We start from the raw sequence: 17,148 nt of genomic DNA, 5'->3' as shown, positions 1-17,148 counted from the left end.
TCCCAAAGAAATTTCGCTAATAAAACGTCCATACTTATATCAAAACATAAGTTGAGAAAATTCGTCGTGTATTTTTTAGGGTATTTCCTCAACTAACAGTTACTAAAAGTCTAATAAGTAGTGTATATTACCTACCCCTTCGCGGAAAAGGCATACACTGAACATGTACAGTTATATTGTTTTAGGTACTGATATAATATGATACAATACGAATAAATGTTCATATCACAACAATAACACAATAGATCTTGCCATGCAATTGAGTATGCCAAGACATATGTATTTTTTATTCGAAAGTAAAATTGTTCAATATGACTGATTTATGATATGATTTATGAAGATTTTCATTCATAAAAATACTGTTTTTCGTAGCGTGACGTCATCTATTTTAACAGATCATTGCGTAAACTACTTTATCGCTGTCAACTACTTATTAGTTATGTTGATGTAGTTCTGTTATGTTTATTTTTTTATTCTTGAATGAATAGGAAACACAGTTCCAAAAACCTGATTGATGCCTGACGTCAAGTGGATGGCGCTACGAACTATCTATTTATGACTATATAAAACACTTTTCAAATCACAAAAATAATTATGGGAGCTTTAACTTTATGAAAGAAAAAAAACGTTTAAGGGTATAAAAAGTTTTACTTAGCCAATTTAGCATAATGCTCCATATTCATGCGGGGTCTAGCTCTATCTATGTCTGTGATGTTCGCGGTATGCGTGCAGCTGAATTAAACATATCACCATTCTTAAATCGCTGGATTGACAACGGATATTGATAACTGATACAAATGTCCTTTACTTTCAATAAAAGGTAATGTGAATAAAAAGGTTATTATGTCAAAGGGTTTGTACCAATGTTTTAGTTTTTTGGTCGGCGATTTTAAACTATTAATTAACTGTTAAACGATATATTACTTCACTTGGACCAATAAACATGATTAATTGATTGAAATTAATTGTGATTCACAAAATTTAAGAACAATTTGTTGCATAAATTTTTATTATTATTGATAGTGTATCTACGAAGAAAGTTCTTAATAAGGAACCGAGTAAAAAAGCTATTGATAAAGTAAGTAAGATAAGCCTAAGTGTTTCCTGTCATTAACGATTCATTTATTATGAAAAATCAGCTGTCTCGTTTCGGCATAGCTGAATCCAATTATGAAAATTAATACTGATAATATCATGAAATCTCCATTCGATAAAAATTAACATACCATTTTCGCTATAATTATAGTATTCAGTTACGTTTAATATCGCTCAAACGTCCTTGTGAGGTAATACCGACACTCCTACTTGCTCCAGTTCGTACGGGGCTTTGCACTTTCACCGTCATTGTGAGATATTTCGCAATATACATATATACAACTATAGCCTCAATAACTGCCGATAATAATTTGTTAATCAGCTTTGAAACAATTCTGCAATTATAATTATATAACACATTTTATGATTTGTAATTTCTATTATGAACAAGAAGGGTTGTATATTGAAATGAAATCAGCAACGGTCAGTATTTAATTTATTAAATTAATACAGTCTTAAGATAAGTTTATTGTTAAAGAAATCAAATTAAGAGCTTTGGTTTACTCATTTGGCTTATTTTGTCTAGTTGGAAACATTTATAAGTAATTTTATCGACAAATATATCACCAAAACATTTTTATTAGTATCAATAGTATACTAATTTGTATCATGTTAATATAAACCTAAATATCAAACATATCTAATAGGTTTATAACTGGCTTCTTTTTCTTTACAACTTTCCTAATGATTTCCTTTGGAGCCGAGCCAGAACCTCGGATAGAGTGATATCTATCGTCGTCATCAAAATGCGGTCGTTCGTAATCATCGTCATTACTATGGTAATCATCCAAGTCTGGAACCCTCAGCGGATTTTTATATTTCTTTTTAGGAACTAAGATATAATCGTCTAGATCATCGCTAAGAATTTCAGGTTTCTTATGCGGCTTATACTTCTTTTTTGGGCGAGAAGGAAGATCTTCTGGATAGTATTTGTCAAACGATGGCAAATCTGGGATAGATGGCATTGTGTATTTTGATTCTTTGATACCAAAATCTTCAAATTTACCTTTGCCATACTTTTGACTACTTATTAATTTATCGAAGTCATATGATGGCTGAGATTCATATTTTTCAAAATCTTCCTTAAACGAATTCGATGCAAAACTCGGATATTTCTTTAAATCTAAATCTGTGATACTTGTGTACATAGGATTTTCGTTTTTCTTTTTTGTTTTACAACTTGGATCCATGCTCATATGAGATTCGCTTTCTGCACCGTCTGTATCCCGATATGGATGTTTTATTGAATAGCTATGGGTGTATTCGCTGGGTTCAAGATCGATGGGATATTGTGGTCGTTTTCTTTTTACATAGTCTCTTATCCGACCATCGAGAACGTTACCTCTTTTCTTATTTACTTTGACGTAGCGCTCTTCTTCATCAGGAACTTCAGAAAAATCAAAAACTTGCTCATAATCCCTCATGGCCTTACTTTCAAAGATTGGGACATCAGGTTGGGGCTGTACACCATCGTTATTGACCTTCGCTTGGAATCCTGTGTTGGGGCCTGCTGAATATTCTACTGTCCTCATAGAACCATCAGGTTCTAAAACGCTGTAGTGACCTGAAAGGGACAAAACAGTTAAGTGTTATAAGTTTTTAATACAAGTATACACTGGGAAATCACTTTTTCCTCTATCACACTTTAAATAAAGACTCTTTAGAATAAATGAAATACATCGTATATTATTCAAGATATATCGCTGTGACTATCAAAGCTTCATCAAAGTTTTCTTTATTATACTTTAAGCTAGCCTTTTATTATATTATTTTAAATATATAATGTGTACATATTATCAATTATATTTTATTACCTTTAACAGTGTCACCATCTTTAGCTTCCCATACTGTTTTGATATCTCCAGTACGGGAGTCAGATACTCCATAGCTGAATGAATAGCTTGGATTTACCTGAAAAGAAATAAAAAATAAATTGCTATTTCTTTTGTATAGAATCGCGTTAAATAAATAAGAACTCCTTTGTTTTTAAAAGAATAAAGGAGTTCTTATTTTCTTCTTTGAATGAATTCCCAGTTTTAAACTCGGGGTTCGCTAAAATACTTAATATGTTTTACTTTTGTTTCACATATCAATAATTTTTTTTTAATAATATGCTTTAATTGTTTCTTTATTAATAGCTGTATTATAGAGAGCATCAATCATAAAGAAATTAATAAGGTAATAAGAAGTAGCATTTATACATTCAGTATTATGCTATCGCATGCTTGGTTATTAGAGTAATCAATTAGTGAGCGATTTAATCGTTTCCATATGTAAGGAATGTCGGTTATTAAGACATGTATGCAAAAACGTATTTTCATTAAGTTTGTGAACATGAATTGAAATGGGAAGAGATCCTTTCCCGTTTCCAGTTGAAAAAATGATTCTTCCTTATTTACAAGTAAGTTGTAAATAGTCTGCATATTCTTTTGTTTATAGTTATTAACTAACTGCTTAATTTTTTTAGGGGAAGGCCAAGACAAAAGTTCAAGTCAAGAGTACCCTAAAAATAAGGTATACAGGTATCGTGACAGGTGGCGAGATGCATAATCTATCCTTAGTGCCGTGTAGTTCCCAGCGCTTTAGAATAGGACCAGTCCATAAATTTTCCTTGGAAGTACCTAATAAAAAGCGACTAAGAGGACGGCTCAGGATTTTTCTTTTAGATCTTGAACTAGCAAACTGTCACGAATTTAATCAAAATTTTATCATTAAGCCCTTCAGCTGAACATGGCCTTTCAGGCTTTTTAAGATTATCTGCTCAGTCGTATATACGTGATTATATGTTCTGAGAATAGAAACAGTGAGAGTAGAGAAACTAAATACAGGCTTGTTAAATGTCACTAGTTTCAAGTTCAAGATGAGCGACCGCGGGTTCAATCCACCGTAACCAATGTCAAATCACTTTCGATACAGTGGATAATTGGTTTCAGTAATCGCATGTTAATTAGTTTACTCAATCGATTATTTTGCATAACTTGATAATTTATCACATACCTACGTTGCAAGAGGATGTATGAAAGCAGATTGATTAAACTCTTTTTTTAGCATAAGGAAAGTTATCTTATTTATAAAATTCTCGTATCACAATGTTCGTTCCCGTACTCCTCCGAAACGGCTTGACCGATTCTCATGAAATTTTGTGAGCATATTGAGTAAGTATGAGAATCGGTCAACAATAATTTTTCATACGCCTTAGTGATAAAGGTTGTCCACTCTTAACATATTTTTTAACGAGAAATTACTTTTGCCAGGATAGCTAGAATAATCATAAAATCACGCCAATTTTCCGGAGGGGTAGGCAAGCACTACATAATTCCACTTGCCACAATCTCTGCATATTTCTTTCGCTTCATCCGCATTCATAATTCTATGCAGTTTTGGGTACTCTTGACTTGACCCTTTGCCGAATTGGCGTTCATTTGATCAAGGTACGATCGTCAAAGCATTATCGTAAATATGCGCCAATAAGTATAAACTAATGCCTGTTCTATCTTTAAAATGACCTGTTTCCAGTAAGTTTATTCGTAAAAAGCGACTACATGAATACAATTAACAAGTTCAAGATGAGCGAGCACGTGCGAGCACCGTTACTCAAAGTCAAGTCTCGCTTTCATTTGTGCGTTCACTTTCAGCGCGGCCATTAATCGTTAACGTTACACATTTACTACTTAACTATTAATTTCTGTTACAATCCATTACCATTACATTTTCCTAGTAGATACTAAATTTGTTTAATTTTTCTACTTTTCTTTTTGATGATGTGTAAAATTATATAATTCACATATTTTATATCAACCGACGAGTTTGCATGAGAGAGTTAAGAATTTGGATGAAAACGAAAGAGTATGCAGGTATCAGTTTTTTCGTAACTATGTCTAAATTTATTAGAAAAGGTAGTGTGTTTTTGGCTATTTATTGTCATCATTGATGAATTTGTTGCAGTGTAGTTTGTTCCGCCCCTTTTTTTACACTTTCGTTTTGGCAGTGAAAGTAACTACTTGTATAAAAAATATAATTATGTCATCAAATTTAATTTTGTGTTTTTTGTTTTTCCCGACATATACCTTTATATATATAAAGGTATATAAAATATTATATTTTAGATAAATTCAAATTATTTATTTATTATATCATACATCAATAAGCATTCATGTCTTTTGGCTCTATCTGCCCCATGAAAGAGCCCCATGCCCAAAGAAAAATAAAATGCATAAAATTGAAAGGATTCATAAAATTATTTGCATATTGAAAGAAATGTAGAACAGTATTGCAGCAGTTGCTGCGAAAGAAACTGGGTTGAACACAACATGCCTCCGGTCATTTTACTTATTTCCACACCAAACTACTTTCATTGATTGTACTATGTGTATATTTAGACGACCTCCGTGCTGTTATAGTTGTCGTGCAATTTCGTCACTCGAGGCGACTAGAATTTTATTCCTAGCACATTACATATGGATATCTTCATAAAAATCGCTGCACCTATCTCTGTACTAAAATACGTTTTTGTATTTAAGTATGTATGTTTGTAACGCGATTGCTTTAGAACCGTTAGCGTGATTTTGATGTACATAATTTGAAATGTTGTAGGATCTGCCAATAATATTTTTTTTTTCTTAGGTAGCCGACGGTAAAGAGTTTGATTGCTATTTTATTACATTTTGAACTAAGATGGCTATAGAACCTTTAATGGTAATTCTATTCACGCATTTTGTTAAATTCCCTTTTTTATCTTATAAATTTTTTGTTTCTTTAATTAACACCATTAAAATCTTTTTATTTACAGATGAAAATTAAATTGGCTGTGTATTAGGATTTTCAAATATTTTTAACGACGCTTAATAGTCTAATTTACATTAAAAACAATAAAAATAGCAATTGATTGTGTCCAATCATCATAAAAAATCATTGATCCAAGTAATTAACACCTCGTCATATCACCGGTGTCGGTGACACGTTGCGTGCGCGCAGTGAAAATCGCGTGCACCTAATTACGAAATGGCTGGTGTTTGGAATGACGTTATTTTGTATCTTATTTAACATTATGCTATAAATATTCAAATCTATAAAACCGTGAAAGTATAATTGATGACTCTCCAATAGACAATGCCGCTGCTTATTGAATTTTTGTTGTAAAAATCAGTTACTGGTGTCGCAAAAAATTTGAATCCGATACTTGGTCTTTTGTAAATTAATATTTACACTGGGCTTAAAAAATAAACACTCAATGTCTACAAAGAAGGAATTTCTTTTAAAAGTATCCATTCACGCATTGATTTACGCTTTCAATCCCATGTTCAATTAATTTAATTAATAAAGTGGGCTGCACCGTATTGCAATAATTATGTATTACTAAACCGTAGGAAGGTGTCAGCATATCCGCATTTAGATCGTACCGGAATGCATTGGAAGAGGCATCCGAGAGTGGAAGATTGGATATATCTTCTTCTTCTCAATATACTTATCGGATAAATTGAGAAGAAGAAGATGCTTTAAGATATCTGATCACCGTATAAATTACTTATAATGTGGGCAAATTTATCCTACCGCTAAAATCATTAAAAGAACACATAGTGCACTTCACACTTAATGAATCATTTTCTAGAATTTCAGCGTTTGTCTATTTGATATAATATACTATTATGTCTTATCTACATAATTATGTTTATATGATAAGGGAATATAGTTTATACTCACTGAATCAGTATCGTGCGTTGTATGTTGCTCTAGGACATTTTGTTCTTGACAATTCAACACCACCAGATTTGCCAAGAGCACCTAGGAAAAATCGTAATAATTTACATTATATATCTCTATATAATAACTATAATATCAATTATTGTGAAATAAATCATTTTAGGAAACAACTAAGTTTTATACATAGATAAATACTATTGATTTGGGTAATTTCTTTCCCATTGCCTTAACATTGATGATCTATAGATTAATTTAGATAAAAAAAATTACCATAACTAATTGAATAAGTACTAATTTAACCATGGTACTCACCAAAATATTGTAGGCATTCACCATGATTCCCAGTACAGCTGATCACCAAATACATCCACCAACACTGTATCTTGAAGACACTATAACTAACCAATTATAAAACCCACAATAAGCCTGCCCATTTCCAAGGTCGGGACGCAAAACGGATAGCGAAAACCACCACTCACCTATATATAAACGCACACATGCTCAAAGGAATATGTACGTACATTCTCCCTCTTACATGCAAGTGACAATTACTAGTAAAGATGCACCGGCACATAGAAAATTGGCCAGATTATCTTTTCTTTAGTCAGAGTAAAATGCGGAACGATACAGTACATCACATTGTAGTGTATGCCTTTCCTTGACGATGTTATTTGAAGGAAACAATGGTTTGTCTCGTTGAACTACGTTAACAGTTTCCTGAATAGGTATATATTTTTTACTTTTTATCTTATAGATACATACATACATATAATCATGTCTATATCCCTTGCGGGAAAAAGAGAGCCAACAGATTTATAAAAACTGAAAGGCCATGCCCAGCTGTTCGGTTTATAAGGAACAAAGATTCAAATAGGTAGTGACAAGTTGGGAAACTAAGATCAACTTTAAAAATTGGCAAATTACACAAAACTTAATATACTACTCGCACTTACTTAGGAAGCAGATATTTCACTCGGTTGTGTCTTGTTAAATGTAAAAGAACACTATTTAAGAAATGACATTGCAAAACTCTTTTCCCATTCCCCGATCATTGAGATTATTTTCAAGTTTGGAGTTCTCTTATTATATGTAATGTATTTGAGAACATACCTATGCCGTAAAATGTTTTATAATTGCAGTTACACTGCTTTGAATTATGAAACCATCCGATAGGGAGTTTGATGTTAGTTTTAAAATCATAGATACTATTTTGAATCTAGTTCTTGTTTTTGGCCAAAGGATTGGTCTTGTAAAGATTTCATCATATTAATAAACAGAATAGAAAATGCTAGAGAAGTCCTCATTGTGCATAGATGAAGAAGAGTTAATGGCAGCTTACAGTCCATTCGTACGGATTGCTTTTATCATGATAAAGAATTGTTCTAATAGTTTTTGTTCTACAATGTTTTATTCATCATCATCATCATTTCAGCCATATGACGTCCACTGCCGAAAATAGACCTCCCCAATGACTTCCACCACACTCTGTTGGAGTTATGTGAACATCATCAGGTTATAAAATCGAAATTTTCTGTATTTTTATCTTTGCACTTTGCTTTTAACTGACTGTTTGCATTAATAAATCATTTCATTCAAGCTTGTTCATGATAATTTTGTTAATATTGTCTCATAACTTAATAATAAAATGAGTTTGCTGCATTTTATGTGGAATAGATTACCCTGCAATATTGCGGAGTGCAGACGGGAGTCACTTCGTGTATAAAACAGAATTACCCACACCATGATCATGGTCATTTGCACACTTCGGTCTTTGCCAAATTGGGTCGGGACTATTTATAAGAAAATGATAATTTATTACCTAGTATGCTTTAATGTTGTAAAAAAGAAACACTTTTACTCTCACAAAAATGTATATTCTGCAATAGGGTTACCCATTCTTCATTTATATTTCCTTTCTTTTTATTCTTTCTGTGAGTAGTTATGTGTAAAGACCGATTTATAAAGCCATAAATTATGAAGTAACTTCCAGTCTATGTGAATAAAAATGTGCAGGAAGTCTTACTTACATAACACTACTATATATCGGATCCAACATAGACGTGGTCATATACCAGAACTAAGTGCATTCTTGTAAACAATGTATTTAATTGTATGTTTAAATTTCTCCTGTGTATGTACATAGAGTAAATTTTATCGCACATTTTATAAGATAGTTTGCTACTTGATGCAGTGATTATTTATATATTATTTTAATAAATAAGAGAGTAAATAAGAGAATTTTAATTGGTTACGGAAATTCATGAATATAAAGCTTCCATAAAAACATTCGTTGATCAGCTGACTTGTCTTAGTAAGGAAAAGAAAAATACTTAACATTAGAAATTTTCAATGTTATCAGTCGCTGAATGTGTACAGTACAGTGTGAGTGACGGCCTCTGTGGCGCAGCGGTAATCCTAATTTAAATCCCGGCCAGGGCATGATGAGAAACGAACTTCCTCTGATTGGTCTAGCTCTTGGATGTTTCTCTATATAAGAATTTATTATTATTATATAAATATAAGTTTTTAATATAAAATTAAATAATATTGTTGAGTTAGTATCTCTTAACTCAAATCTCAAACTTACTTTGAGGCTTACTTAATCAGTGTGTGTAATTTGTTCAAAAAAAATTTCATTTAACGGGTGTTATCAATCATTATTTGAGATGACAAAAAACAGTATTTATTACATCATGGATGGCAATGTTTTATTTGAACGTCAATAGCTGGAGAAGTAAATTACAGAGGTTTGACAAACCAAGCGAGACAGAATTAATTAGGCAAAAAAAGCTATTGTTCTCACATAAGCAAAAATATTTGATAACATATTAGAAATAGCTAATAACAGAGACTTCTTTGCAATCCAAACTCAATTGATAAACTTTAATGAGCATGATTGTGTATACTTAAATCTGCTTCTGGCAACTCACAGCCAAGTTTAGTCAATAATGCATTATGTTTTTTTATTGCAAACGAACACACTCTTTGATTGATGGCGAATTTAGTTATACCTAGTAGGTACCTATTTATAATATTCCACAGCTGTTTTTGTTCCTTTTTTAATAATATAATTATTCCATAATAAAGGTACAACACTATGATAGGTAATTTTCATTTTTAAATTGAGAAGTGCAAGGGTAGTAATTTTCCAAAGATATAAAAATAAAATAAAAACATAAAACATATTTTTGAATAATTTATCGTATTTATTTTTTTGTATCAAAATTAACAACGAATTGATTAGCTTATAAACTAATTGCTTTGTCATTAACTCCGACGAACATCGAAGTGCAATAAATAAAAACCAGTTTATTCATATCACAGTAACTGATTTTGAAGGTACTTGAGCGCTGAATTAAAATTCGGCATAGCGCCATCTGTTATTTTCAGTGGTTACTATTTAACACTAAGTGTAGCGCCCTCTGTTATTTCTAGTGATAAATATTTAACATAATGTTAGTGTAGTGCCATCTAGTGATATCCGTGGTACCCTCCGTCGTAGTGGTTGCTGTAGATCTGTGGGTGGTGGGCGTGTCCGATGCGCTTGACCACAGCATTGAAGCCGTTATGCTTGTCTGCGGTGTATTCTACTATGCGCGTAGTACCATCGGGTTCCGCTAGAGAGTAAGCACCTGAAAACATAAAGTTTATTTAGTGTTAATTTTATCTGTACTTATTCATTAAATGTCTGATAATGATCTTAAAATAAGTTTGTAGGTACACTCAATATTAAAATACAAGACCTCGGTACATTTACTAAATGTTGCTTGAAAATAGTAGTTGTTACTCGCACCCGATTCGATTAAGTTATTGCGAGTTTTACTCAATCAAACGCGTCGAGCAAGTAAACGAGAATTCCCGTACATAAGGGGTATGCAGAAATGGTGACAAGTATTAAGATGTAGTTTTTTTTTCCAAATTCAAAATTTCAGCTTTCTCCTTGCAGTTGTTATATTTATTCATCGATCAGTTATTTCTCTAGTCGTAATCACTCATACAGAAATTGGTAGGTTTATAAAGGCCTTACCTTTGACAACATCGCCATCCCTGGTCTCCCACTGGGTCTTGTGGTCGCCGGTGTGAGGGTCCTTCACTGCATAGTCAAAGGCGTACTTTGGATAGGCCTGAAAAAAATGTGGCCCTGTTTTATAAATCGTTCTTGTAAAAATCAGTATTAAAATTAGTAATATATGTAACGTACATAGTTCACATTGTTTGTCTACCTACCTTAACTTTATAAAAGCAAGTAACATAAATTTTTACCTAAGTTAATTTCATATTTTAGTACATATAGGGACATATTTTAATGGTGAATAAACTGACGTGTGTTGCCTCGTACTTGAGAAAACTATAGGACCAATCTTTCTATTTCCCGTAGATATCGTAAAAGGCGACTAAAATAATAGGAGCACATTCATCTAGTGCAATTTTTAATATTGGTCTGGTAGCGCTAGTCTTGTTAGGTTTTTAATTGGGTATTCTTCTTTAAGGCGAGGATCTTATTTTTATCTCAATCCCATTATTAAATGATATGAACATTATTAACGATAAAAATGACTATTAAGTATTATTATTATTAAATGTACACGGGCTCATCACGGAGGGCTGGTCATTTGAAAGGCATTATTATGACGCCATAGAGCTGAACATGGCCTTTAAGCCTTTTCAAAACTGTTGGCTCTGTCTTCCCTGCTAAGGATAGAGAAGTGATGATATGTATTTAAAACTCTTAAACTTGGTTAAATAAAAAAAAATCTGTACATATTTCAATGAAAAATTATTCAACTGTTATAATAGTACTTCATCATCGAGTAAAAGACATCAACGCGTCCATTCTACGGACCTATAAACTCTGTGTCATAGTGGTAGCTTGATAGGTTCAACTCTGGTTTAACTTACATTTTTACCATAATTAGATATTAAATACATATAGTGTACAATGCCGGAAGGATAAACTTTACACGCGGGCGGAGCCACGGGCCAAAGTGAGTAATATACAATAATTCTATTAATTCATATAAGATACTGTTGATTGAATTACATTAAAAATATCATAAAATAATATATGAATAGATGGAGGTCGAACACAATATTTGTGATTTATTGACGAGACCTTTAAAAACGCGTTTATATCTTTCACTGGTGACGCGGTAATAATACTATGGTTACGAAACTTTCAGTAAAATATCTCAGTAGGGGTTCGTTTCATTTACTGATTACTATTATTAATTTCATAATTTGTATTTATGTTATGTATTAAAAGTAAAAAGAAATAATATTGAGGGTTGCTGACGATATTTCTAAACTAATAAATGCACCGTGAATAAACTAAGACTAGATTTTAAAGACTTACAACATTAAATTTTAAGAACTTTTATATTTTTATTATATAAGAAAGTAATCGTTTTAGTTTCAATATGTTTAGGTGAATTCATTTGCTATAAGCCAGAGCCTACAGCTTCGTCCACGTTAATCTAGAAGAAGACTCTGCTTGCCTTCAAATAATTAACTATTCATAAAACTGAATGAAATAAGAGCCTTCATTCGCGCATGGCAAACTAAACATTGCAATATATAAATATTAACGGTTCGAATCACACAGATTGGGCTAACCCAAAGTACCTACGTTCGAGAGTTATGTATTAGGACAGTAACTCAACAATACTTAATAATAAATAGTCTCAAGATAATAAGAAAAAGTTTTTTTTACATCATGGCCTGAATGTGCTCTTATGAGTTTCGCATACGCTGTTATAGACTAGAAAAGTATTAGTGTAGTAATGACATAAATTGTAAAATGACCATGTCAACCGCATCGCAACGACCGGGTTACGCAAAGGACGTTATGGTGATCGAACAGATATATTACAGGCTATGAGACGGAAGACATAGCTTGTATGTTGAAACTCAAAAAAGATACATACATTATAATGCTATTTATATATCATTAAAAATAAAATTAATATTTACATAATAGTCAGCGTGGCCATGCCCGTCGTATCCACCCTCGTAGCCCGCGTAGCCTCCGTAGCCTCCATAACCTGCGTGACCGATGTAGCCAGCGCTCGCGACGGCGCATACAGTGACGAAAAGTAATGCCTGGAAGACGAATGTTAACGACAGATGGTTAGGACAGATGAAACACCGAAGTACAGTTCACAAATCAAACTAACGCAGAGAAAAAATTTAGGTTCGCTTAATTATCTGCGCGCGGATCAAGATCGTTATCATAAATAAGCAGTTTACTTTTTTTTATTCAAAATATCAACAATTTTGCGCACCACACTCTTTAAAATTAATAATTTTTTTATTAATAAATATGTACAACCTAAAATTACGCTTACTAATACATATTTACAAAGGAAGACTGAACGCATCGCTTACAACGAATATACGATGATTTATATTATCTTATTATTTAAGCTTCATAGAGTATTTTTTAAGACTTTTATAATTCAATTTCGAATATAATTTTTCATTGCATTCAGTCAATGAATTAAATAGATACTGCATTCGTTTTTAAAAATTTAACTTTCTCAATTTATGAATAAATAGACAGCTTGTATCCGATACCTAATGTTTACGCCTCTTTTCTGGAGGTGTAAGCAGAGAAATCTTTTCACTGTTGATTTGTTGAAATTTAGTATGTCAAAATTAAAACGATTTTTATATATGTTGATCTCGTTCAGGTAGCATTTTGATCATTTTATGTCTCAAAACTTTAAAGTCGCTTTGAAGTACTTATGTTTATGTACTTATCTCAGTTCATAATCTATACTAATCCAAAACTATAACAATGGCCGCGTAAAAACAAACACAGGAAGCATAACGCCTCTAATATTATTCTCTTTCCTGTGTTATATAGTCAATAACAATATTTCCCATACTTACGTCGTTGGTACTACTCATAAGAAGTTTTCCATTGTAAGGAGTTACCATATAAGGTCAAATATTGGTATTGTGTATAAGCTGAATGTATGCATGTAGGTATTTCAGTACATAATATATACATACATGTTAAACAATACATGGGTATATTATAACGGTAAATCGATTACGATAGCCAATAAATCGGCGAAATTATGGTTCTTGTTGTATTTTAATAGCTTATAAATTCGAATAAATGGTCTCAGAGAAAAGTTAGGTGACAAAAATAATATTTTTTATAAATCGCAAAAAATAATTGAATAATTTGATATCTTATAATACCGCCAGTAAAAACATATTTCTATCAAAAAAGGAAAAAAAAACTTACAGCAAAAACACAAAAGGTATTTTTGTGAAATGAAACGGAACGGAACTTTATGTACTTTTAAGTTGCGCCTCGTGTATTTGTTGACATCGCAAGACATCGTGTTACGATATTGACAGTATTGCACTAAAGAATATCACGAATAAAACGTACAGTGCAATATTTCTTATGAAAATTACACAATAGAAACCTATTTACCCCAAAAATGTTTTTCAAATTGAAGTCCCAGGCAAAATATTCATACCATAGTTTTATACTTGTTCCTATTTCCTAAACCTACGTATCATTTTTTTATTCTCATTTAACGATTATTCCGTAAACGACATCAAATTCAAGTCAACATAACTTGATTTTCAGTCATTTATTTTATTTTGGAGCTTCAAACAACATGTCAATTATTATTTAATTGATCAGTTTTTTTGCTTTTTACCCTTGTTTCCATTGTTCTTTTTGGGTGCTGTAAAACACTGCCGTCATAACCGGATGAAATTTATAAAAAAAAAAATTACACGTTTGTTGCAAAAATTTTGTCTGGTAACATTTTGTTATTGTTTACCTATTAATTTTTATAAAATTACTCTAAAACGATAATACAGTACATAGAAATCACTATTCACCGCAATAATCATAATTTTGCGGAAGCTTCAGAAATTTGTTAATGTTTGTGACGCAAGATTTTCGAGCATTGAACGAAAACATGTTGTTTGATAACAAGAGCGTGTGAAAAATCGTAACTTTTCTCTATTGACCTGATTGAAGGGAGGAAAAAGGAAGGGAATTGAGCATAATAATTGTTTTTTTGAGTATTGGTTCAATAATTCTTTTCATTAGAATCTAAATAATGTCGAACTTCGAAAAAACTTACTTTGCGACTAGGTATATGATGAACATTAAGCGTAAGATGTTAGCTGCAAAATTGATATAATCAATCAATCCACCATCATACTATTGACATCAAATTATGTTAGGTCTGATAAATATTAATCACAATTTATTTTTGATCGCACACAGTGATATCTCCCAGGTGACCAAAGTGGAATGAACCAATAATGCATGCAACGTAACTACTAAAGATGGACTTACAATACTATAATAATGTTTTTGCCACTTCTAAGGATGGATTTAATACAATTCAGTAAGAATATTTTCAGACTAGACCATTTCCTATCAAAAGATCAATTGGTTTATCGCACACGGGACTTTTCTGTCTGCAGTTGTTTCGTGAAATTTTTATCGGTCCAATAGTTTTCGAACCTATTCGTTGCAAACAAGTACTAGGTCGAGACTATTTATATTTTAAGTATCCAATCCATTTACTTCTTTTAAGTTTTCCTAATATCTAACTTAAACACAGATCAGAAATCGCAGACATTGAGTGGTGCGCATACGCTACTGTGCAAATCCCATAAAAATCCATATCACTTTGGTACACACTGCACTTACTTGGAACGAACGCATGTTGATAACACAAGTCACTTTCCTCCTCTTCAGCCAAGCCGACAGGAGCTGAACTGACACTGATGCGGGTTTGAATATTGCACGGTATTTATAATAGGCCGATATTGCAGTAAGGCGCGTGCGCAGTTGGAATCCACGGGTGGAAGCGATACTTAATACATGCCACCGATTTTTTTAAAGTCTAGTTAATCAATAGAAAAGCAATCAATTGTATGCTATGTCATTGCCATCACTTTAAAATTGGACTGTTGTCCAATCGTCCAATTTTCGCAACTATTGTCATTTACGGGAAGGAGATGTTTCTCCTAAATTAAATAAATGCGGTGACATATAACAACTATTAACTAGTGTCCTTTCAAGCTGACATAGGCGGTCCTGCTAAAACAGTGTTTAGGGGAGTATTCTCTCAACCAAAACTCGACATACCTTAATTTTGACCACCTCTGTAACTAAGTAGTGATGTTATTTTATTTGGTAACAGGGTTTTCGGTTTCAACCCGGTTTTTATTATAAATTATCTTTAAATCTCTGGTTTGTCAAACCAAATTATTTGTTACATAAAACTTTTGTTACGATTTTTGCTCAATTCAATTAGTTGAATATTTTTCATACAATACTTATATGTAATTGATTTATTATCTGCAATTCACAATTTTTCACCCCATACAACAGTGCTATAATTAATTCATTAAGTGGGCTATCCCAATTAAGACAAATTTATTGCATGATACGAGCAAATATGTTTGCAAATTCACACTTCAGTTATTTTGACTTGCATACCTACCATTATATTACTAAATAGTTTCAAAATACCGAAAATGTCTAGGTAAGGTTAATTGCCTAGTTAATATGACGCAATGAAAAGTATCAATGAACAAGTGCCTATGTCAAGCCCCTATAGTATGGATTTTTTCCTATATTTAGGAGACATTTAATTTTTTTTTATAGCGTCATACAGTCAATGTGAATGAGTGATGTTAATTAATTTGATCGCTTTGATACTTATGGTGAAAGAAAACATCGTGACAATACTTGCACATTTGGGCATTTGGATGTGTAACTATGATCCAATATGAGTTAGAGGCTATGCTACAAAGTCACATCTCGTGTGAAAAGCTGACTGACCTGGATTGGATCCAGGATGATCACTGACGAACCCCGTTTCTCACCAGAGAGATGAGAATGCAATGGTATTGGTACGACAGGTAGATGATGAAATTGAAATCATTTTGATATGGCTGCTGTCAGATCCAGGGCTTCGAGCTTACAGATACAGAATCCTTTACTATTATTGTAATTTATTCGAATAAACTTTGGTATGCATATACATATTAAATTTGAAAAAAAAAAACTATTCTATCTTAGAAAGAATAGCTTTTTTTCTCAAAAATCAACCCCTAACATCCTAAAACAGGGTTTGCATGAAAGTTATCATAAATGCTAACATTGTGAAACCGGGGTGGGTCGCAAGTAAGAAATAAGTTTGTAACAAAACTTACTTAACTGGTAAAAATATAATGGATGTTTAACTTTATACGTGTTATTAAAGAAAAGTTAAGAATAAATTTGATGTTGCTTGAGGATTTTTAACTTTGCTCACCAACAATAGGTATGCAAACTATAATATAGATCACCGTGAACAG

At 32.2% G+C, this 17,148-nt stretch overlaps 2 protein-coding genes across 2 annotated transcripts; both read right to left on the bottom strand.

Moving 5' to 3' along the window:
• Positions 1 to 1,718: 1,718 nt before the first annotated feature.
• LOC106132083 (uncharacterized) lies at positions 1,719 to 7,131 on the bottom strand. The gene is made up of 4 exons (XM_013331402.2): positions 7,108 to 7,131; positions 6,796 to 6,876; positions 2,910 to 3,006; positions 1,719 to 2,659 (listed from the first exon to the last, which is right to left on the bottom strand). Exons 1-4 carry the CDS (start codon positions 7,129 to 7,131, stop codon positions 1,719 to 1,721), a joined length of 1,143 nt encoding a protein of 380 aa, XP_013186856.2.
• A 2,871-nt stretch (positions 7,132 to 10,002) lies between these two features.
• Positions 10,003 to 15,505, bottom strand: LOC106132093 (cuticle protein 19). The gene is made up of 4 exons (XM_013331414.2): positions 15,491 to 15,505; positions 12,766 to 12,894; positions 10,823 to 10,919; positions 10,003 to 10,427 (listed from the first exon to the last, which is right to left on the bottom strand). The coding sequence occupies exons 1-4, from the start codon at positions 15,503 to 15,505 to the stop codon at positions 10,267 to 10,269; spliced, it is 402 nt and encodes a 133-aa protein (XP_013186868.2). The 3' UTR covers positions 10,003 to 10,266.
• Positions 15,506 to 17,148: the final 1,643 nt, after the last annotated feature.

Source organism: Amyelois transitella, chromosome 7 (assembly GCF_032362555.1).
Source record: "Amyelois transitella isolate CPQ chromosome 7, ilAmyTran1.1, whole genome shotgun sequence".
Taxonomy (NCBI): domain Eukaryota; kingdom Metazoa; phylum Arthropoda; class Insecta; order Lepidoptera; family Pyralidae; genus Amyelois; species Amyelois transitella.
The sequence above is the reverse complement of the archived record's forward strand: the minus strand, read 5'-3'. Positions and strand labels throughout refer to the sequence as shown.

What these genes read in the sequence shown, in the direction of transcription:
- LOC106132083 (XM_013331402.2), bottom strand. Translation starts at nt 7,131, where the DNA reads ATGGTGAATGCCTACAATATTTTG. An exon ending in CAACGCACGATACTGATTCA is followed by an intron (nt 3,007 to 6,795) that starts GTGAGTATAAAC and finishes ATTTCTTTTCAG; the next exon opens with GTAAATCCAAGCTATTCATT. An exon ending in AGATGGTGACACTGTTAAAG is followed by an intron (nt 2,660 to 2,909) that starts GTAATAAAATAT and finishes TGTCCCTTTCAG; the next exon opens with GTCACTACAGCGTTTTAGAA.
- LOC106132093 (XM_013331414.2), bottom strand. An exon ending in ATGGCCACGCTGACTATTAT is followed by an intron (nt 10,920 to 12,765) that starts GTAAATATTAAT and finishes CATTTTTTTCAG; the next exon opens with GCCTATCCAAAGTACGCCTT. An exon ending in GGATGGCGATGTTGTCAAAG is followed by an intron (nt 10,428 to 10,822) that starts GTAAGGCCTTTA and finishes TTATGTTTTCAG; the next exon opens with GTGCTTACTCTCTAGCGGAA.